The following is a 24,119-nucleotide window of genomic DNA, read 5'->3' as shown; positions in this document are numbered from 1 at the left end:
ACATACTAAAATAGTAGTGAATTTTTCAAAAAATAAAATTTTTAATGATATTTTGAGCAATACATGTTTGAACTTTTTTCAAATTATTCGTCACACTATTCCTTTTTCTGTTTTTATATGAATATTTCCAAAAACATTATAGTGAATTTTTTTTATATGTTATATTAGCATAGAAAAAGATTATTAAAATGATATTCTAAAAAGTTTTGTATAATCATTCAATTATAATTCATCATATATAATAAATTTGTTAATCTTTAAAATTATTATCTTAAAACAAGTTAAACGATAATGATTAAATGATAAGATAAAATTATTATTTTATTCTCTTATTAATGCATAACTCATATTATCCTTTAATTATATATTACACTAGTACTTTCACAAGAAATGTTATTATGATGATAAAAAAAAGAGATATTTGTACCATTTTAAAAAATCTCATGGATGATTATTATAATTTATTCTAATTTTTTTAATCTATCTTTTTTATTTCATTTATTATATGCCATAATAATTAAAAAAATAAACCCAAAAATAATATTATATAAATTATTGTATGAATATCACATTCCATCTAAAAACTTATATCAGAAAATCTAATTCAATCTATTGAAAAATATATATGAATTATTATAAATTTTTTATATTCTTTTTAATTTTTATGAATAAGAAACATCTAAAAATTAATTCTTTTAACGTATAATTGATCTAAATAAAACTTATTCAAACTTCTTAAACAATCAAGATGAATAATAAATACTTTATATCAATAATATAATGTATAAAAATAATCCTTTTTTTTCCCTACACAATCATCATCATGGGACTAAAGTTTGGCTTTTATTTAAAATTTAAAAGACACTAAAAAGTAATTAAAAAATCAAAATAAATTGTGCCCTTTTTGGAGGGAGAAGACAGAGTCCAAACTCCAAAGTCTCTGCATTTCCATGGCCGGCACGTGATCCATTCACTCTCTCTCAAATTCTCACTCTCTCTCACACCTTCTTCCACCTCTCACCTCTCTTTCTCCGTCAATGTCTTCCGCTGCCCGCTCCTCCCTAAGAGCCTCCGTCTCGCCGCTCCGCTCAAGGAAGTCGCCGGCGGGAGCCGTCAAACCCGCTGGAAGACCTACCACTCCGTCGTCGTCCTCCACCGCTTCGAGGCCGTCCTCCTCTGCCGCGTCGAGGCCTTCGTCGAAGGCGTCAGTCTCTCCGGTGACTACCGCCGCCGCGCCTGACGTCAGCAAGGCGAAGGAGAATGTCACTGTCACCGTCCGGTTCCGTCCCCTCAGGTATAAAAGTTCATTAACGACTTGTTGACTGTATTTTTTATTTTTATTTTTATTTTTAATTCGTATGCTTTTTTAGTTTTTTTTAAAGGCCAATATTAATGGTTAAATAGTTAGTTTTTTTAGTTATTATTAATATAATTAATTTTGCGGTTATTGTGCGTGTTTTGGTTAGTGGGAGAGAAATTAATAAAGGGGACGAGGTGGCGTGGTATGCGGATGGAGACAGTATAGTCAGAAATGAGTACAATCCTTCCGTTGCTTATGGTTTTGGTTAGTATTTTTATTTTTTTATTCTCTAATTATTACTAATTTGTAATTACTAATTGTTCACACACTAAAAAGGGTTTGATTTTTTAGGCTAAAATATGTTTCTAATACTTAGAAATATGAAAATATTCGGTTTCGTCCTGGAAAATTTTTTGTTTTATTTTCGTCCTCATATTTTATAAATGTGTCATTTTTTGGTTTCAAGCCCGGTTCGATTATATCTAATCTTAAACGATATTATTTTTTATTTTAAAATTTAAAATACGAATTATGAGGTTGAAACTCATCACAAATTGTATAAAAGATAAAAAATACAGTAATATAGTTTGTGGCGTTTTTTAACTGCCACAAGTTGTATATAAATATGAAAAAAAAAAAACAAGCCACCAGCTGAACCATCACCACCACACCTGAAGCAAACAACCACCACCTCCAACCCAAAAGCCCACCATCTTTAAGTAGCCAAGCCAAATCCTTACTCCCAAATCAGAAATCTCAAATTTTCCAACTTTACCGTCTCTCATTCTCTTCCTCTGGGTACAATACTAACTCGCATCGGAATGATTCACAAATTAAGAGTGTGTTTGGATGAGACAATTTAAAATTTCAAAAATTTTAAATACTTTAATTGAAATTTTGTCATTTTCAAAATTTTGTGTTTGGATAAAGAAATTAATTTTTTTCTTTTTCAAAATTGGTTCCAATTTTGACCCATCCACACCGCAAAATGATTGCATGAAATTGAAAAGATTCTCTCCGACCTTCATCACCAGCCCCTCGATTCACTTCTCCGTTGCCATGTTTAGCGACGACAATGATGCCAGATCTTCCACCGACGGGGGGGGGGGGGGGGGGGGGAGCATTGTGTTTATGTGCACGACTATTTTGAATCTAAACCATGCTATTACACCAAAGAGACAATAAATGGAACAAAACACAAATAAAAAACACAAAATCAATGAATTGAAATCGAGATTAAGAAACAAAATAAAAAACACAAACCAATGACAAAATCTGATTCAAGAAACCCTAGATTAGAGAAGAAGAAAAAAAAGTAGAGATGAGAAATCAACGAACTAGAGAGAGCGACGAAACTGCCAAAGTGATAGTGAGGGAGGGTCAAGCGAAAGTGTGAGGGAGGGTCCAATGAGAGTGTGAGGAAGGATCGGAGGAGCCAATGAGAGTAGTGAGAATTTTGAAATCCTCTCCTTTTTAGTCAGGAATTAAAATTCCTTAATTTTAGTTAACTGAAACTTTTGTTTAAAATTTCTTAAATTTTAAAAATTTTCAAATAAAATATCCAAACACCAAATTTTATCTTAAAGAATTTTAAATTCTTGTTTAAATTACTTTCCCTGTTTTAAATACTCTATCCAAACATACTCTAAATGAATTTCGAATGCACCTGCAATTGGCGATCAATCTGCATGGCGGGATCCTTCATGGTGTGGTCGCGCATGTTGAAATTGAGGGACGAGAAGAAGGGCACTAAGAAGGCCTGGGCATGGCGAGTGTCAGTGTCGTGAGGGTTGGTGCTGAGACGATCTTCGAGGACCCTCTCGACTTCGTCCTCAGTGAGGGCAGTGTCAGTGTCAGGGGCAGGGGGAGTGAGTAGGGCAACAATGATGGCAGGGTGTGGTGGAAACGCATGAGTAAGGCGGTGGCAACGATGAGGATGCAGGTGGTTTTGACAATGGGGGAAAGGAATGAGTTTAGGGTTTGGAGGAGGGGGGGTCATTTTGGGAGGTGGCTTTGATGGAGGGTAACCTGAATGATGAGGAAGAGGGTAAGTGAGGTGGTGGGAGGGAGAAGAAGGAGGAGGAGGAGAGAGAAAGGGGTTTCTGGCGAAGAAGAGGAGAGAAGGAGAGAAAGAGTTCTTCTTCTTTAGGAGAAAGAAAGGAGTTTCCAGTGAAGAAGAAGGAGAGAAAGAGTTTTTAACATGTGTCAATATTTAATTGGCTAATGGACCGACTTGCCTGCACAGTCAATGCACAGGTAGGCTTGGAGTTGACCGAGTATGACTTCTGGCCAAAAAACAACACATTTATAAAATACAAGTATGAAACACAAACCAAAAATTTTGCAGGGACGAAAACCGAACATTTTCATATTTTCGAAGATTAAAAACATATTTTAGTCAATTTTTTATTATGCACCATGAGTGTAAGCTTTTTGTACACACATTAAAATTTTCTATAATGTGGATTAATAAGAAATCATGCTAGGAATGACTTTTAGGTCTTTATTATTTATTATTTATTATTTAAGTGCATACGCTATTTTGAAACTCTATTATTACTAGTTACTACTATTATATAGCATTTTTTGGTAATTATATACGTTCATTCTTTCATTTGAAATGCTTTTGTTCGAAAAGGAGAAACAAATAAAAATATGTAAATGTGCCACTTGGCTTGGCTCAGGTAGTTGGGGTGTTGGGATTTATGTTGGGAAAATGGCAATTTCGTGTGGCTTGATGAAAGTGTTCTATTTCAGTTTATAAGCTAATATATGTTAATTGATGGATTATCGAACTGATTTAATCAACAATGTTCTTATACTTAACCAAGTATCAGAATTCTGAATGTTGGTAGGTTACTTATGGGTTAAGTAAGTAAGTGAGTGTTTGAAAGTTTATTTAAATTTATAAAAACGACTTGTTACTTTCTTATAAGATTTATATTTTAACTTATTTGAATAATACGTACTTCGTAGCATATTTCACTAAGTTTCACCGTTAATCCTGGGATTAAGCTCATATTTAATAAAATCTTATTGAAGAAGTAATTTATTAAGCTGAACATATTTTAAATTAGTTTAATGCTTAGTTAATTGCTATACAAATTGAAAGTGAAAACATCTTGGGGTGAGCTGAATTTTCTGCTCACTTTCTATTTATGTTAATCCTACCATCCATTCATTAAGTGCGTGCTCAAATTAGTTTATTTTTGAGAAAATGATACTACCTCCTTCTCATATCTTTAAATGTTTAAGGTTAATATACATTAATAAATAGTTAATGGAAGTAAGATATTATAATATTTGGACTAAAATGTCCTTATTTAATGCATTGATCTTTGATGCCAATACCACTAGGAGTGGATATTAAATAAGGATATATTTGAGAAAAAAACATTAATTGAACTTTGAAATTGTAAAACATCAATTATTTTGGGATAAAAAAGAAGGTTAAAATATCTAAAGATGAAGATGAGGTAGTATTTTTTTTGTGCATGTTTAAATTAAATTGTTTTGAAAGAAGAAAAAAAACAATTATTTTTACCTGTTTATTGAAATTAGCTTATTTTAAGAAAAAATAACTTTTTTGGAAGTTTTTTTTAAGAGAATTATAAAAAATTATTATTTGTCAAAAAGAATCCATTTCAAAACATGTGCTAATATATTTAACATATTATAGTTTCTTTTCTTTTTATTTTAAATATTTGGAGTGACGCTAGTTCATAGAACAATTTAAGTTACACTACATTGTAATCCGGCTATAATCACAACTTTAAATTACAAAACGTCAGAACATTTTATCTGTTCCATTAATTCAGAAAGCTGTTGTGTCAATGGTAAAAAGTAAAAACATACAGGTGAGACATGAGACTTTTTGTGGCTTCTGAATTGTGTCAAACCAGCATTACTCAATTGCAGAGTACATTACTGGTTGATTTTGTGCTTTCTTTCTATGGCATTTCTTGTTACTATATTTTTCGTGTCACAGACAAGGTATTTGGGCCTGCAACAACAACTCGGCATGTTTATGATGTGGCTGCTCAGCATGTTGTCAGTGGTGCTATGGAAGGGATTAACGGTAATGCTTTTTCTGTTAGTTATACTTGTGTATATTAGATTGTCTTTTTGAAAGAGGAAGAAATTAATGGATTAAGGGCTTGTTGTAAGTTAATGATTGGAATAGGTGGCTTGACTATTCATTTATTCGTCCTTTCCTTTGAGTTTTAATTTTAACATACTTTAGTGTATATGATCTGTAAGCTGTCTGCATGAGCAATTGAATACTAATAATCTCAGTTGATGATGGTGACTTGGTTGGAGTATATAATCAAATCAAATTTAAGAATAAAACTCCTGTTCCACTTGCGCTTGAATACTGTACAGTGTATACACATCACAATGCAAAACATACTTATATAGCACAATTCAAGTACCTATTTTCTGGCTCATATTGATACATAAGGTGATAGACTTAATGGTTGAAGAATATAGGTAAGATTGCCTATTTTACAAGTTCTCAATTGTTTCCAACTAAGGTAAAGTTGTGCCTTGGTGACTTGTTGGTCATGGGTTCGAATCCGGAAACAGCCTCTTTGCATATGCAAGGGTAAGGCTGCGTACATTATCCCTCCCCCATACCTTCGCATAGCGAAGAGCCTCTGGGCAATGGGGTACAAAGTTTTTTAGAGGGCGAGCCCTGGTGCAGCGGTAAAGTTGTGCCTTGGTGACCTGTTGGTCATGGGTTCGAATCCGGAAACAGCCTCTTTGCATATGCAAGGGTAAGGCTGCGTACAATATCCCTCCCCCATACCTTCGCATAGCGAAGAGCCTCTGGACAATGAGGTACGCTAGTTATCACTCGTGAGACAACTATAGTTCATGGCAAAGTAAGGAGACTATGGTTCCTTTCCCCATCTGTTTACTTTTTTGGTTCCTCTTGATTACTTACAAGTTACAAAAGAGATGAAGGTCAAGATACTACACAACCTTATTTTCCTTAGCACTCTTTTGGCATAAATAAACATGGTAGTGCTTCATTTTACCATGAAATAGCCTGACCTGCAACTCATATTTGTAAGGCTAAATTGTAATTTTGGTCTCTCTTTAATTTCTATTCCATGATTTTAGTCTTTCTATTTTTTTCTTTGATTTTGGCCCCCTTATTTTGGAAAATCCATAATTTTGGTTCAGACCTCAATTTTGCATCTTTTATTTTGGTCTAATTGAATCCTAGATCTAATATATTAACTTAAAGTACCGTAAAAAATAATTCATTAATTAAAATGTAAAAATAATACTACCTTCGTTCCTTTTTACAAGAAACAAGTCATAATTTACACTATAACTTGTTTCTTATAAAAGGAATGGAGATAGTGATAAAAAAAACATATGCAAAATTCAGGATTTGATCAAAATTACAGATTTTTTTAAATAAGGGACCAAAATTGCGGATAAAAAATTAAAAGGGGACCAAATTTACAATTTGGCCTATTCATAATTAGACTTTTATGAGAAGGGATGCTGGTCCCTCCCAAATATGGCATTAGTTTAGTCTTAATAAATGTTAATGTTGTTTCTGAGGTGGAATCATATTATTTTCTAGCAAAATACGTTGGTAAGCTCTCTCTCTTACACAAACCTAACATGACACCTAACACAATATTGACTGAAAGTTGCTTTGATGATCTGCAGGTACTGTTTTTGCATATGGTGTTACTAGTAGTGGAAAGACTCATACCATGCATGTAAGTGAAAGACACTCAGCCCAGGAATATATATACAGAATAATTACATAGGAAAAATAAATACAAGATGCAATTTACAAGAAGGAATAATTAAGTTAATAATTCTAACTCTATTCCCCAAGACCTAAGTTACAATAAATCTAGACAATTTGGAGAGTGGAGCGGGCATGTGTACTATTTTGTGGTTTCCAACAGTTATAAATCTAGTCCCATAATGAAAATTCACACTGTTGGAGAGTGATATATATGCATCAGCATGGACTAGGGGAGTAGGAGTCTAGGAGTTTAAGAAAATAATAAGTCATAAAATGAACACTATATTAACAAGAGCCAAAAAGGAAAAAACATAGAATCAAGGCAATAAACTCAAATTCTGATAAGAGATATGTCTATATTTTTCAACCAAATATTCCCCATCAAACAAAATGGTACATCTTCCATGGACAATGAACTTTTGCCGAATCATCTATTACAGCCACAGGGAAGCAATATAGTTCAAAGCATATCTAAATAGATGCCAGAAACAGAAATGTTAGGGATTAAAGATAAAGAGGTCAGGTCATACGTATGACAAGATAGTGCTAAATCTTTAATTATTTAATCTTGCCCCTTACTCCTCTAATACAAAATGTCTTGTTCAAATTTTCTTCTAGAATTTAGCATGAGCTGTTTCCCTAGCAAAAAATAAAAGCAATGTTCTTTCAAGTAAGGTGATCATTCTGCAGATCAATAGTCCTCCTTTGTCTTTAAGGACTTTAGTTGGTTGACACTAGAGTAGCTGGGGCATTGCTTCGAAATTAAAAATTTTATTTTCTGTTTCCTGACCTGTATACTTTCTAAATTTGCTATATATTTTTCCCAGGGGGAGCAAAAATCACCTGGAATTATCCCACTTGCAGTGAAGGATGTCTTTAGTATTATACAGGAGGTAAAAAGTTAAAAAATTTTCCAGACTGGACTTGAAATCCATTCATATCCTTGACAGGTCATGTTTGTCATTTCAGACTCCTGGACGAGAATTCTTATTACGCGTCTCATATCTTGAGATTTACAATGAGGTTAGCATCATGTACTAATGCTATGTTTTATTGAGCTCTCATCTTTATGTACCAAGATTGTGGGAATTCATCTTTGGATTGATGACCAAATTAACTTCACTATTGTCTGAGAATAGCCCAGGCAGGATATGAGGGACACAATCTAGATTAGTTATTGCATAAAAATGGATAAAAAAATGAAGTTTGTTTAAATGCAGGAATGACATAAACTCATATGAAATGATTGCAAGTGACATAGGATGGCGGCCATTGTCATCAAACACTTTTGGTGGAACATTATGTGAGAGTGATCCTATTATACAAGTAGAAGCATGGAAGTTTGAAAACAGATTTTTAACAGTATGAATAGTATAGTTATTTAGTCATTTAGTGCTTGTTTGTTTAACAGATGAAATGGAAGTTACATGTTTTCCAGCACATAAAACCTCTGTTGGAACTTGGAACCCAGTTTTCCGAAAGAAAAAAAAGAAAAAGAAAAAAAAATTGCTTTGCACAAACTCCATTGCAAATGGAGATGCCAATAGGCTTTGTGCAGTCAACGTTATAGTGACAAATAAATGAAATAATCTTTGGCTGCTTGCGATGGACTGAAAATAATTTTGGCCAAGACTTATCTTGGTTGCATCAGTTGTTACTTGTTAGGGAATATAAACATAAGAGGGTGTTTGAAAAAGGAATTATTTTAAATATCTTTTGGCACAATGTCTCCAATTTGACTTGCAACTACAAGCCTCATTTTTGGAACCATTTCTTTTTATTTTTTGCTTCCCTTCCCTCAAATTTCTATGTAGATTAGTCCTTCAGGCATGAATCTATCATCTATCCTTGGTCATATGTATCTATATCTTAATGAGTATCACTTTTCAATTTTATGTGCTCTTTATTGTAGGTCATTAATGACTTGCTGGATCCAACTGGGCAGAATCTAAGAATACGAGAGGATGTTCAGGTATTTATACTTCTTAAATTAATATTGGATAGTCAAGAGCGGTCATACTGTCATTATTTATTTTTTGTTTTTCATGTCAGCAATTGCTTATCCAAGAGTCTTTTGGCTTTCCTTTCCTTTTTTTAAAGCACACTATGTTGCTAGCTCCTTGTTCTCATTGCCAAAAGTTTCACTCGGTGAATTTTACAGGGCGAATTTATCTTCAACTCTGAATGTCTGAATGTTTGCCTGTTGAAATTATAAGGTTTAAATAGGGAAGGGGAAAAGAGAGAATTGAGACTCTGAATAATAGGATATTAGATTTTTGTCTTAACCCTGTTCATAAGGGGAAAGAGACCCTGGTTAATCTAGAGTTCGACCGGGAGGTAAGTGAAGTCTGATTAAGAATTGTTTATGCCAAGGATCGAACTCGGGTAGTATTCGAATGATTCAACCTTAACTTCAATACATTAATCACCTGTGTCCAATCACTTGATTAATAGGATATCAGATTAGTATGGTGTATTCTAATTTGATTTTGACAACCTTAGTCCTAATTCTGCCGAAAGAGATCCTAATTCAATTCGATATCAATATAAATCATAAATTTACTTAAAACTTAATTCTTACTGTAATTACTTCAGTTGTAATAGCTAGAAGCTAACCATATTTGATATCTATGTGACACCCTCTACCTCGATATACATATAGTGAAAGGAAACATAGAATAACAGGAGTGATTTAAAAATATTTACTTCACAACTTAATATAAAACTTCTCAACAGAGTAAAAGATTCACATTCGCCGATTAACCAAGTTATAACTTATCGGTAAGAATATAAAAATATGTTCCAGCTTCAAACAAAGACCGTACCAGTATTACAATTGAAATTCCAATGAGAAACATAAAAATAAATCATGTTCAACTACATATCTCAAACTGACATATAATAAAAACAACATAAAACCCTAAGTCCCGATGTCACAACTTAAGGTGATCGACGGCTCAAAGCTCCCATTTTGAGGGGGCCTCCCAACTTCTTAAAAAAAAATATTTTTTTTATTAACTTCATTTTGGTGAAGTTTTTGATATATAAGAGTTTTGTGTATTATTTTATGATGGTTGAATTTATAAATTCATGAAATTTTTTGATGAATTATTTATGAAATACGTTTCCATTGTTTAGGGGTCCCTTTTTAGTTTTTGCTTTGGGTCCCAAAAACATCCGAGATAGCACCGCACAATGTTATAATCCCAAAACAACATGTTATCACACCTCATGAATCATATAAACATCACACAATATTAATATTTACATGACACAAAACATGTATATATTAAATCAAATTATGTTATTTTAAATTAAAAATATTTAATAAATAATTAAACTAAAAAATGCATTGAAAGTATTTATGGTTGAATCTTAATATATTAATTTTCTTCAATTTAATTATTATTTGAACTATTAATTCCTAATTTATTTTAACAATTCATATACATATATACGTGTTATAATCATCAACAAGTAATAAGCTTATGAGACCAAAACATGACAAAGAATGTTTCCAACAATTTAATTCTCATGCTAATCTAATAAATTTTGTCCTATTCTTGATATAACTTTATGCTTATCCAATTGATTCAAGAGCAGAGCGCAACCTTGCACATTCGCATGGTATCATGAAGTATTATATAAAAATCTTTCCGACCATCATCAATAAGCAAAATAAGGAGGTTGTTGGTAGTTAATTGAACGATAATATATTAAAATCAAGTAGATATTTCATGACACAAATATACTAAATGCGCACTCAATTCACGATAATAAAACAATCAAACGTATATTTTATAGGTACGAGAAACAAGAGAAAGACACACATTATAATCACAGATAAATTTTTAAAGCACGGAACAAGAGAATAGAGCACCACAATTTCATAATAATTTCGCATCGGGACATCAATGGGTCTGTTAAACACAGTCAGTTCACGATGAAAAGCATGAGAACAAAATTGAATTTCATAAAACAGTCCAAAATAGCCCAAAATTGATCTTATAGGGATCTCTAGACATGTTCATTCTAATCCCCAACTCATTACCTTTAAACGGGTTCACGTGTATAGTCTGACAGCGATAGGGGCGTCTTTAGCGGTTCCCTAAGATTTCTCAACTTTTTTCTCTGGTTGTTCTACTAGGGTTCCCAAGCGTTAGAGAAAAAGAGAAATGATTGGAGTCTCAATTTCACTGTCTGTGCAAGGGGCATATTTTTCTCTACAATCATTATTTCACAAATCCCAACGACGAGAATGTGTGAAAATGAGTTCCGAAGATGATGTCCAAATTTCAGGACGATCCAACGGTTAACAAGTACGACATCGTTGTTTTACTGGGCCTATCATTTATTCTATTTTTTTAATTTTATTATTTTATAAAAAAAATTATATTTTACTCTTTTATTAAGTAAATAACCAATTAAACACCCCTTCATTTTTTAAAACATTATTTTACTCTATTTATTTTTTAATATTATGAAACTCTTATTTTAATTAAAAAAATCTTTTTCTTTCATTTATTTAATTTCTAAAAACTATTAATTTCTTATCCACATGACTAATCATTAAAACTCAATTTCAACCCAATATCTCACTCCAAAATATTTACTTAATTTAATTAATTATAAAAACTCAAAAAAGATACTTAATAAATATCAAGATATATTTATTTACGGAAAACTGGAGTGTTACAACCCACACCCAATATTGAAGATTCTTAAAAAGAGTGTGTTGCTAGCAATATTGTTTGTTACACACAAACATCTATTGGTTGTTATTGTTCTTATCTCAGATATGCAGCTTGATATGCGTTTTAATTGAATCATATAATGAGACTACAAGGTATATATAATGGTGACAGGGTACATATGTTGAAGGAATCAAAGAGGAAGTTGTGTTATCCCCTGCTCATGCCCTTTCTTTGATTGCTACTGGCGAAGGTATAATAAACTTTATGTTTGTCTTCCCTTTCTAGTTTCTTCTCATTTTAGACCATTTGTAGCATTCATTTCTAAGTTTTTCCTTCACAATGCTTTATGTTTCCTACTGAAGCATGACCATCTTTTGTACTTAAAATTTGCTGCCTACTGCAAATTTTATGACCTGCTTTCGAGAGTCGTTTATGGTTGTTATATTTTCTTTGGTCTTGTATTGTTAGATTCTTATTTCTTCTAATTCATGCATTTTAATGTCTAGTTTCTGAAATAATGCAGAGCATAGACATGTGGGTTCAAATAATTTCAATCTAGTCAGCAGTCGAAGCCACACTATTTTCACCTTGGTATGCCAAGATAATCTCCATATATTTTAAGATTTGAATGCATGGTTCTTTGTCATTTAACACTCCAAAATTCTGTTTAGTGGGCTTAAATTTAAAATGTGTTCAACATTTGATGGTCTTATAATAATAAAATTTTCTATCTGTTACCAAAAGTCCTTGCTAGAAATTGATGACATACATGAACATATTAGATATTTTAAAATTCATAGGAAACAAGGCATAACATAACTATGGTATAACATAAAATTAGTTGCATTGAGTAGCTATATGTTAAACGCTATTCATTATGAATGTGTTTTCATCAATCATTACTTAATGGATTGTACTTTGTTGTTGTTTCTATTTCTTTATGGGGCTCATGCTGCTTTACTGATTACATTATTTCTTTCAGACTGTTGAAAGCAGTTCCCGAGATGAAAATATAGGGGAAGAGGATGTGACATTGTCCCACTTGGTAATACTGATAAGACCAGGATTATTCATTACTATATTGCTCCAGTAAATGCATCCAGCATTTTGTTTATTACCACTTCTAAAAGCTCCTTCCTTCTTTTCCAGCACTTAATTGATCTTGCAGGGTCTGAAAGTTCTAAAACCGAAACAACTGGTTTGCGGAGGAAAGAAGGCTCCTATATTAATAAAAGCTTGCTAACTCTTGGAACGGTAATATTATGCCAAATTTTTGCTTGTCTTAAATTTTTTTGAACTCCTTTTACCAGCTGTGATCCTAGTTTTAAATGTTAGTTTTTCTCTTTCCTTCGTTTTACGCACAATATTATTGTAGTCATTTCAAATGTTTACTTTTGAGGTTAGTCTATTAAATATAACAATTTCCCCCTCTTTAGCAATAGCTTTGGTAATAATTTGTTCTTGAGTTTTGTTTGATTTTCTTCATCAATCATTTCTTAGCCTTTAAAAATCCTTATTTGCCCCCATGCCCTGTGAGTGATTTAATGAGTCCCTTCGTCTCTAAACACTTGTTTGGAGGGCATCACTGAGTGCAGTAAATCTATACCATAATGTCAAACTTAGAGAAATTGGGGTGAAAATTATGCGTTCTTGTTTGGAGAATACAATCTGATTTTTAGTCTTGAAGTTTGTTAAAAAGCTATAAATGGTAACCTATAGTTGGACTAACTAATTAAGGATATAATTACACAATTACAGTTATACAATCATGCAAGATATGTTGGATTAAAGGGCCAACAAATCTGCACAAATAATGCCAAATAATGTGCCTATTAATTCTATTGACATCCCCCCTCAAATTGATGTTCGTGAATCTACAAGCATCAATTTACTGACTATGAAATTATGCAGTTGACGTGTCAAAGATTTGGTGAGGGTGTCAGCTTGTTAAACAAATGTTGAGATATGAGGCACAGTGATAATTCTGCGGTCATAGGCTTCCCTGATAGAATGACAATCGACCTCTATCTGCTTTATTCTTTCATAGTATACAAGATTTGTTGCAATCTGTTTGACACTTGTATTATCAGCATGCAATGGAGTTGGTGTTTTTTGTGAATAACCTAGTTCTGAAAGAAGGCTCCGTAACCAAATAATTTCATAGCATGTTGCAAACATGGACCAATATTTTGCTTCATTGGAGGATTTAGAGATCGATTCCTGTTTCTTGCATTTCAAGGAGATAGAGACATCTCCTAAAAACTTACACTAGTCAGTAGTAGACTTTCTTGTGTTGGAACATCCAGCCCAATCAACATTGTTGTATGCTTGAATTTGTATTGTTGCACCTGTAGGAAAGAAGAGACCACGACCGGGAGTGACCAACAAATATTTAATGATTTGTTGTACTGTTGTTGTGACACCTCTACCCTGACGTACATATAAATAACAAAAACATATAAAAATACGGAATTAACTAAAATGATTTTATTCAATTAACATAAAGGAGTTTATGTGAGTAAAAGGATCCCATTCGCTTTAATATTACCAAATAAAACTTATTAAAAACATATCCGGCTCAGAACAAAGTCGTCAAAATTTACAAAAGAAATTTTGTTAAATCAGTGAGGTAAAATAAAAAAATAAAATAACATCATACAATTAAAATAAAAAATCATCCTCAATGTCACATCTTATTAGAGCATTGTGTCCCGACGTCCTCTAGCATAGTCATATGCTCCCATGAACACAAGGTTCGAGATTATCACAGGTTCCAAACACAAATAACACACAGAGAGTGAGTTATCACATTTCTAAAAAAAATACAAATAAACAAAGACATGAACAAAATAAATTATGGAAGTATTTATAACCTAGCTCAACTTAATATAATCCCCGTTACTTCACCACTTTATCATTTAAAATTCATTTTTCAATCATCAATCATATTACACATAAATCACACACTCTGGTGAAGACATAATAACACTCATCAATTTCATAATAGACAATTAGCAAGTGTTATGCAACAATTATACTAAGACTTAAGCCTATAAGCAATGTGATACTATGTCATGAGAAAAAGAAAGGGTTCTGGAAGAGGAAGAAGCAAAAAATGAAATTAAGAGGAAGCGTAGAGAAGTATCGTTATTCCGAAAACTGACCTAATATGTCTCTATTTATAATCAGGTACGCTCAGCCTATTATTTACTCTATTTTTCTTTATTTTTATTATTTTATAAACAAGAATTCTATTTTATTTCTTATCAATGAATAAATAAAATATCCTTTTTATTTTCCTTCAAACCATTATTTTAATTAATAAAATTATTTTTCCTTATTTATTTAATTATAAAAATCCCATCTTTTTTTAAAACTCAATTTATTTTAAAATAAAAAACCTTTTTAATTTTTTTTTTACGAAAAATAGGGTGTTACAGTTGTAAGTGTCTAGGATTTTGCATGAATTTGCTGACTGTGTGGACAACAAAAGAGATATTAGGTCTTGTGATGGTTAGGTAAATGAGACTTTCAACCAACTTTCTATATAAAGTTGGGTCTTGTAGGAATTCACCTTCATGATGTCTTAACTTGACTTTAAATTCCATGAGAGTGTCAACCATAGTTCAATGGTGAGACCAACTAGTTGAATTAGATCCTGAGTATATTTGTGTTGATTGACAAAGATGCCTTTTTGTTGGAATTGTACTTCTAATCCTAAGAAATAAGTGAGCTATCTAAGATCTTTCATGTGGAAAGTTGTATGCAACAACTTTTTTGATTGTAGTGATAGCCTCTTGATCTGAGCCAATGATGATAATGTCATCCACATAAACAAGGAGGATCACAATTCCTTTTGAGGTCCTTTGTGGAAAGAGAGATGGACCATAACTACTTTAGATGAAGGAAAAGCCAAGTAGTGTTGTTCTAAACTTTTCAAACCACACTCTTGGTGCCTGTTTTAATTCATACAAAGAACATTTTAGCTTGCAAATAGTATTAGGCAATGGTGAGGGCATACCAATAGGAAGTTTGATGTAAACTTCTTCTTTGAGGTCTCCATGAAGGAAGACATTTTTGACATCTAACTGATAAATTTGCCAAGATTCAATTGCAGCAATGACAATAATGGTCCTCACAATAGTCATCTTGGCCATTAGTGCGAAGGTCTGTTCATAGTCTAAGCCAAATTATTGCTTATTTCCAAAAGTAACCAATCTAGCCTTGTATTGATCTATTGATCCATTTGAACACAATTTTATAGTAAATACAAATTTACTGCCAAGAGGTTTAACCGATGGAGGACATGGAACAATATCCCATGTCTGATATTCCTCTAGTGCAAGAAGTTCAATTTCTACAGCATCTTGCCAACATTTATGCTCCATTGCCTGTTTATATGAAGAAGGAATAGGAGCATATGCTAAAGTTGTTGTCAAAGATAAAGGTACAGAAAAATCATACTTTTTTGGTGGTTTACGAATGTGAGTACTGCAATGTAAAGGGGCTGGTTCTAGTTGAAGTGCTGGATCAGCAGCCAAAGAATGATCGGGAGGGCCTTGGAGGGATTGAAGGATGAATTTGTGAAACAGTCGGACGTCTTTGGTAGACCATGAAAGTAGGACAAGCTTGTTCTTCTACAAAACTATTAGGAAACAATGACAAAACAAATTTGGATGTAGAAGAGTGAGTGTCTTGGTTAGTAGCAAAAAAATATGTATCTTCTTGAAAGATGACGTTTCTAGAAACTCGAATCCTATGTAAATGAGGATCATAGCATATAAAACCTTTTTGATGGGTTGAGTAACCAAGAAAAACACATTTAACAGATTGAGCTGTGGGTTTGGTGTGTTCTAGTGGCTAAAGATGAACATAGTAGACACAACCAAAGGTGCGAAGAGTGGAATAATTAGGTGGCTTACCAAATAACCTTAAGAAAGGGGAATCATTATTTAAGGCTTGAGAGGACAACCAATTAATAAGGTGGATAATAGTTGAGAGAGCTTCACACCAAAAACAGGAGGGCACAAAGGAGTGCAATATTAAGGTATGAACAACATCAAGAAGATGGTGGTTTTTTCTATCAACTACCTTGTTTTGTTGGGGTGTAGAAGGACACGAACTTTGAGATAATATATCATTTGCCTGCAAGAACTCTTGAAACAAATGAGAGGTGTATCCCCCCCCTCCCTCCATTGTTAGAATGCAGAGTTTTTGAAACAGGCATAAAAGAATTTGAATGCAGAGAATACTTCAGCTTTAGAGTGCAAAAAAAAAAGACCCATGTGAAACGACTATAGTCGTCAATAAAAGTGATAAAATACTTGTAATGTTATAGGTGCGATTCCCTATAAATCACTGTGAATTATGTCAAAAGGCTGATTTACATTTGATTGATGAACTGGAAATGGTAGAATTTTACTTTTACCAAGTTTACAAGAATTGCAATCAAATTGAACAACACTAAAAGATGGGGAATGTTTATTGCCGAGAGCTTTGGATTTCATAAGTCATGAAGTACATTGGAATTTGGGTGACCAAGATGCTTATGCAATAATTGGAAATTAACAGTTGCAGAATTACTAGAAATAAAAGGCAAAAAAGAAGGTGACAACGATGAATAAAGAGGAAAAAGACATCCAACTTTAGGCCCTTTCGTGATCATCTTTCATGAGTGTTGATCTTGCACAAGACAACCAGATTTTGAGAATTCAACTTTGCAATCATTGTCAACTAATTGACCAACTGAAATAAGGTTATTGGTGAGATCAAGGAAAACATAAACATTGGTAAGAGATGAGGAAGTATCACCAATTGCTGTGATAGGTATATTATTTCCATCTGCAGGGTGTCTTTGCAAATTACCAGAGTAATTTGTAACATTGGTAAGGGCAACAACATTGTTGGTCATGTGATTGGATGTGCTAGAGTCAAAATACCAAGAAGAGCTAGGTAAAGAAGCTTTACCTCAAAGACCCAAAGCAGAAAATGTTGAAATGATAATTTGTTGAACCATTTCAGGGGTTAAAGTTGGCATAGAAGCAGGCAGATTTTGATCCACAAAAACAGGAGTAGTAGAAGAGCCAACAGTGGCAGTGAAGGCTGTTGCATTTCTCCGTGGTGGTCTGATTTGACATTCTTTTATGATGTGACCTTTTTTGCAGTAACTGCAAAACTTTAGGACAGTGGAAATCAAAATGTTCATGGCTTTTGTAGCAAAAACATTGGACAATACACGTTTCGTCCTCGAGGTCCGCCTTGTACTACATACGTCACAGGAAGGGAGACAAATTTCTGCTGTTCCATGTTTGTCTGAGTGAGGAGACGTTCTTCACGAAGTAGTTCATTTAGGCATTCATCCAAGGAGGGGATAATAGCCTGGTTCATTAGGTTGGTTTGAATGCCCTCAAAATCATATCTCAATTTCATAAGAAATTGATTTCGTTTTGTGGTGTCATGAACGTTTTGGACTACAGTTTGTCCTTCAGTTGACAAATCTTTATAGATAATGTCAGTATATTCAACCCAAAGATTCATAAAATGAGAATAGAATTTAGAAATTGAGAGACTATCGTGTTGAAAAATGACAATTTCATGTTCAAGTTGGAACATGCGAGCAGTGTTGTTCTGGTTATAAATTTTCTTCAGGTAGCCCCACATCTTTGTTGTCGTGGTAAAGGTTTAAGGTTGAGGACGATATTAGGCTCAACAGAGCCTATGATCCAAGTTATGACTTGTGCGTCTTTGACCTCCCATTTGGCATGTGCCTCCTTGTGTGTAGTTTTGTTAGTAGCAGGATGAGTTCCGTCAACATGACCCCATAGCTCCTTGTCTTTGACAAAGATTTGGAACTGGAATGCCTAGGTGGAGTGGTTCTTTCCATTAAGACAAACAAAGAGAACATCGTACTTTTCAGTAGACATGATGCTAAGAAAAATCACAGGAGGAGAAAGAACAAGAAACTGGAGAAATCGAGAGCAGAACCAAGATCGACTTGAACAATAACCCTGCTGTGAACAGTACTGCGACGTGAACAATACCGCTTAAGAGACTAGAACTGGGAGTGTAGCGAAAAAAAAATAGGTTAAGATCGATACCTAGACTGATACCATGTCAAGCTCAGAGAAATTGGGGTGAAAATTGTGTTTGGATGGATCAATTCAGCAGGGGAATTTATTTTTTCAAGGAATTTAAAATGATTCATTATAAAATAGCTTGTTTGGATAGAATATTTGAAATGAAACTTAATTTTTGATATTTTTATGAATCATTTTGATTGACTAAAACAATAAGATTTCAAATTCTCTTAAAAAATGTAGAATTTGAAATTCTTTTTTCAGAGATGCTCACTCTAAATCACGTTCTTGCTCGCGACCGTTTCTCGCTCAACACTCACAACTACAGGTGACCAAAGTTTTTACGGTTGACATCGACATAAGTTGTTTTTCACTAACGTTGGCTGAGGTTTTTTCGGTCAGAATTTTTTTGTATGATGTCAACCAAAACTATTTTTTATCATATCGGCTAAGATTTTTTTTAGATGATGTTGGTTAGGGTTATTTTCTCACTGACGTCAATTATAAGAATTTTTTGCTGACGTCGGCCAATGATTTTTTAGTTGATGTTGACCAATGATTTTTTTGGCTGACGTTAGTTAGATTTTTTCTACTGACATCGGTCATAATTAGCTTTTGAGTAGACACCTACTAGGGTTTTTCAGCCGACGTCAATTAGGTTTTTTCAGCCAAAGTTATTTTTTAGCCAATATCGGCTAGGTTATTTTTCAGTTGATGTTTGCTAGGGTGTTTTGCCTGATGTCAACTAGATTTTCTTAGCCGACATTGATTAAGATTTTTTTTTCCAACATCGACTAGGGTTTTCTGGCTGACATCAGCCAAAGCTATTTCTTAACCACATTAGTTAGGTTTTTTGGTTGATGTTGACTAGAGTTTTTTCTGCTAACACCAGCTAGGTATTTTTTATCGACATCGGGTATGACTATTTTTAGTCGGCATCGACTAGGTTCTTACAGTCGACATCCACTAGAGTTTTTTCGGTCGACATTGGTCAAACCTATTTTTTAGCCAACATTAGTCAAGGCTATTTTATAGCCGATGTTGGGTGGGGGTTTTTGTCTGACATTGGTTAGGGCTATTTTTTAGCCAACTTCGACCAGGAATTTTTCGGTCAACGTTGACCAATGATGTTCTTCGGCTGACATCGGGTAGGTTCTATTGGTTGGCATCGACCAAGCTATTTTTTAGCCGATATTAGGTAGATTTTTTTGTCAACGCTTGCTAGGATTTTTTAGGCTGACGTTGGCTAAAAATAGCCTTGATCAATGTCATTCGAAAAGACCCTAGCCAGTGTCAGCCAAACAAACCCTAGTCGACGTTGGTAAAAAAACCTAGCCAACATTGGCTGAAAAATATACTCAACCAACGTTAGCCGACAAATAGTCCCGGCTGACATCAGTTGACAAATATTCCCGGCATACTTTGACAAAAAAACCCTATTTGATGTCGACCGAAAAATAGCCTTGGTTGATGTCGGTTTAAAAACATCACTGGTTGTGGTTAGACAAAACAACCCTAGTTAAAATTATCAATATTTTGTATTTTTAAATTATTAAAAATTGAAAAATATATATTTTTTAATTAATATTTCAAAATTAGATTGTGTTTGTTTTCTATAAAGTTTAGTATTAAAATTTCATCTATTTAAAATATAAAATTGAAATTTTGCATATGGAGGAAATTGAATTGCTCTGTCCAAACAAAGAATTTAAAATTGAAGAAATTTGAATTGATTTATCCAAACAAAGCATTTGAAAAATGAAAGAAATTAAAATCAAAGCAATTCAAATTCTAGGCATTTCAAATTCCCTGAAATTTTGAAACTTCCAATCCAAACACAAGGTTAGAGAATTCTCATTTAAATAGTATGATACAATTTGATTTCTAGCCTTAAAGTTTGCTAAAAAGCTATAAATGGTAACCTGCAGCTGGGCTAACTAATTAAGGATATAATTACACAATTACAGCTATATAATCATGCTAGATATGCTGGTTTAAAGGACCAACAAATCTGCACATATAATGCCAAATAATCTGCCTATTAATTCTATAGACACATAAGGCTTTACTTGACTAATCTTGGTTGCATTTATGCTGTCAGCTTGTAGTTTTCTCTACATTTAAAGAACTATTCATGGATGCACTGATGTTCTTATGGTGTGTAACATTCCCATTCTCAAATTTTGTTAAGTGAAGTAATTAAATTTCTCTATCTTGTTTCTGCATTGCAGGTAATTGCTAAATTAACAGATGGAAAGGCAACTCATATTCCTTATCGAGATTCAAAGCTCACTCGGTTGTTACAATCATCCCTTAGTGGCCATGGACGGATTTCTGTTAGTACAATTTCTTTTTGAATTTTCTGCTTGTTGTAATTTGTAAAAAATTTTGCATGGCTAACTAATGTTTGAAAATGACACTATGGTTTGGTTGTTGAAGCTCATTTGCACAGTTACTCCTGCTTCTAGCAGTAGTGAAGAGACACACAACACATTAAAATTTGCACACCGGAGTAAGCATGTTGAAATTAAAGCTTCCCAAAATAAGGTTAGTTTATGTGAAATGCTGAGAATGATAACCACTTGGTACAGTGATTTCATGCTTGTAACTTTTAGCTGATTCCCTTGTGCTAGATTATGGATGAGAAATCTCTGATCAAGAAGTATCAGAAGGAAATTTCTGAGTTAAAGCAGGAGCTGCAGCAGTTGAAGCGTGGCATGGTTGAGAATCCCAATATGGCCGCATCTTCACAAGAAGATCTGGTTACTTTGAAGCTTCAGGTTTGTGCTGATGCATATATCTTGGATCATCTAATAAGTGTCACTGTACTTGGTGGGAGACTTTATAATATGCCAGAATAAAATGTTGTGTCTTGAATCTTAACCCAATGATATTTACTTTCCTCACTGCATATCAAAACTGATATCTTTATTTGGCATGGTGTTCCTTCACTTCCCCATAATAAGCATTTCTTCATTATGTAATAGCTTGAAGCTGGGCAATCCAAATTGAAGTCGAGATTGCAAGAGGAGGAACAAGCTAAAGCAGCATTGATGGGAAGAATTCAGCGACTAACCAAATTAATCTTAGTTTCTACAAAGAATGCAATGTCATCAAGCATTGCAGAAAGGCCCAGTCATAGACGAAGGCATTCTTTTGGGGAAGATGAGGTGTGTTTTTCAGAAGGGTACTCTAGTATGTGCAGCAGTCAATTATATGCTTTGGAATTTGATCTTTTAATGTCCCGACTTTTAATTAATGTCCTGTTTTCAGATACAAATTTCCAGTTTCTTGGAATGGCCAGTGAAATTGTAAATACTATTTGTGATAATGACAAATGTTTGTCTTTCTCTGAATGCAGCTAGCATATTTACCAGATAGAAAACGTGAGACCTGGATTAATGATGACACAGGGAGCCATGCTTCAGTTCCTTCACCAGAAGAAAAGGATGACATTACCAATTTAGATGAATTGGGGAAGGATTATAAAAGAAGCAAAAGGCGTGGAATGCTTGGTTGGTTGAAGCTGAGAGTAAGTTGTTTTCCTTTTTTAATTTGAACTATATTAATTTTATGTTGAAATAATTGACTAACTGATTGATAAGTACAGAAGTTAATATCAATGTATAAAATAATAATATACAAAAACCCCAATTCATAAATAATAGGTCACTAAAGATTAGGGACTTTCTGCCAAGCTGAATTTTGTGTGGATTAGGATTTGGCAATTGGTATTGCTCTATATAAATTTTATGTGAATTTAGTATCTTATGTATATTGTTATCCAACCAACAATATTTGCTACTGACACAGAAACCTGATAATATTGATGGATTATCGCCAAATGTTGATAGTGAGGGCTCTGGAAATGGGTCACCTGCATCTGCTTCAAAATTAACTCCGAACAGAGTTATGCTTCATGACATGAAAGATTCACGAAGGAGTTCAGTCAGAAGAAAGGATAATGCTTCATCTCTAAATTCTTTTCCAGGAAGAACTCAAGCAGGTGACTTGTTCAGTGTAACTGTTGGAGGTCATCAACTTCCTCCGGTGAGATCTCAAATACTAGTGATTCATATTGCTGGAAAGGCACATGATACATGTATCTTGAAACCGGTGAATCTCATGGATGTGAACCATAACTGTGTTGAATGACTATCTTGCAGACTGGAACTACTGTTACAGATCAAATGGATCTTCTGCGTGAACAAATAAAAATGTTGGCTGGAGAGGTGGCATTTTGTATTAGTTCTCTGAAAAGACTGTCTGAACAAGCAGCTAACAAGCCTGAAGATATCCAACTACAAGTGAGCTTTTTATTTAAGATTGACAAACATAGAACAATTTTAATATTTCATAATAAAACTGGGCGGATTATTTTGGTGATAATGACAGGAGGGCATGCATAAGTTGAAGGGTGAAATTAGCCAAAAGAAGAATCAAATCCGTATCCTAGAGCAACGGATGATTGGATCAATAGGACATGCACCAAATAACAGTGAAATGTCTCAGGTAACTGAAACTAAAATCTACTTTAGACCACCTTATAAAGGCAGCTATATTTGGTGAAAGACAATTGAAAGAATTCTATCTCAAAACTTGTAACATCTGGCTGTTCTTTCATGCTATATGAATTTGCATTGTGATAAGAAGTTTAATACCACCATATATCATTATAGATGTAATTGTTAAAATCCCAGAGTATATATTTCATATTATCCATGATGAACAAAAACAGAATTATGTTTAATGCAGTGTGCTACAACCCATGCTGAACAGGTATATATAATTCAAGAACAGTAATAAAGAAACACTCAAAAAACTTGACCTGATCATTTATCTCTTATTTAAGCTTCATGGATTTTTTTTCTTTCTCAAACTAGTAATTGTCATCATCAACCACCACATCGTCATTTCATCCTTGCTTTCTCACATCCAACATTATGTTTTGTGGCCCTCAATCACCTCTTTTTACTGACTTGTCCCCTTTTTTTTTTGACATCTCTTGCTCTGGAGTTAAGTCTTTGAACTTGTTTTTTCCTTTTTAACACTTCACTTCAGACTTGTTTATTTAATATTTCAGTATTGTTTTTTTTTGGAATAAATTGTTATACAGTTTATATAATTCATACTAAATACATATAAATGCTCAAAAATTAAAAAAATACTAAAAAATCTTGACATGTTCATAATTAACAATGAAAATTTATAGGTCTTAGCTCTTAAGCAAACATACAAATAAATAATAGTAACAAAGGGTACCACGTCTA

The 24,119-nt window shown here is 33.4% G+C and overlaps 1 protein-coding gene across 2 annotated transcripts in view; it reads left to right on the top strand.

Moving 5' to 3' along the window:
• The first annotated feature begins 885 nt into the window (after positions 1-885).
• LOC114381153 (kinesin-like protein KIN-7C, mitochondrial) overlaps positions 886-24,119 on the top strand; it is a 31,374-nt gene continuing 8,140 nt past the window's right edge. For both annotated transcript variants that reach the window (XM_028340338.1, XM_028340337.1), the window contains exons 1-19: positions 886-1,294; positions 1,467-1,564; positions 5,289-5,378; positions 6,992-7,044; positions 7,907-7,972; positions 8,049-8,102; positions 8,992-9,051; positions 11,945-12,023; positions 12,297-12,364; positions 12,756-12,818; positions 12,923-13,027; positions 21,081-21,185; positions 21,289-21,396; positions 21,483-21,629; positions 21,837-22,019; positions 22,211-22,381; positions 22,663-22,899; positions 23,016-23,156; positions 23,245-23,361. In XM_028340338.1, coding sequence (XP_028196139.1) covers positions 1,038-1,294; positions 1,467-1,564; positions 5,289-5,378; positions 6,992-7,044; positions 7,907-7,972; positions 8,049-8,102; positions 8,992-9,051; positions 11,945-12,023; positions 12,297-12,364; positions 12,756-12,818; positions 12,923-13,027; positions 21,081-21,185; positions 21,289-21,396; positions 21,483-21,629; positions 21,837-22,019; positions 22,211-22,381; positions 22,663-22,899; positions 23,016-23,156; positions 23,245-23,361 — 2,202 coding nt within the window. In that variant the 5' untranslated portion in view covers positions 886-1,037. The remainder of the gene's footprint in view (positions 1,295-1,466; positions 1,565-5,288; positions 5,379-6,991; positions 7,045-7,906; positions 7,973-8,048; positions 8,103-8,991; positions 9,052-11,944; positions 12,024-12,296; positions 12,365-12,755; positions 12,819-12,922; positions 13,028-21,080; positions 21,186-21,288; positions 21,397-21,482; positions 21,630-21,836; positions 22,020-22,210; positions 22,382-22,662; positions 22,900-23,015; positions 23,157-23,244; positions 23,362-24,119) is intronic.

This window comes from Glycine soja, chromosome 13 (genome assembly GCF_004193775.1).
Source record: "Glycine soja cultivar W05 chromosome 13, ASM419377v2, whole genome shotgun sequence".
Lineage (NCBI taxonomy): Eukaryota > Viridiplantae > Streptophyta > Magnoliopsida > Fabales > Fabaceae > Glycine > Glycine soja.
Note: the sequence above shows the minus strand (reverse complement) of the source record. Positions and strands in the feature narration are given on the sequence as shown.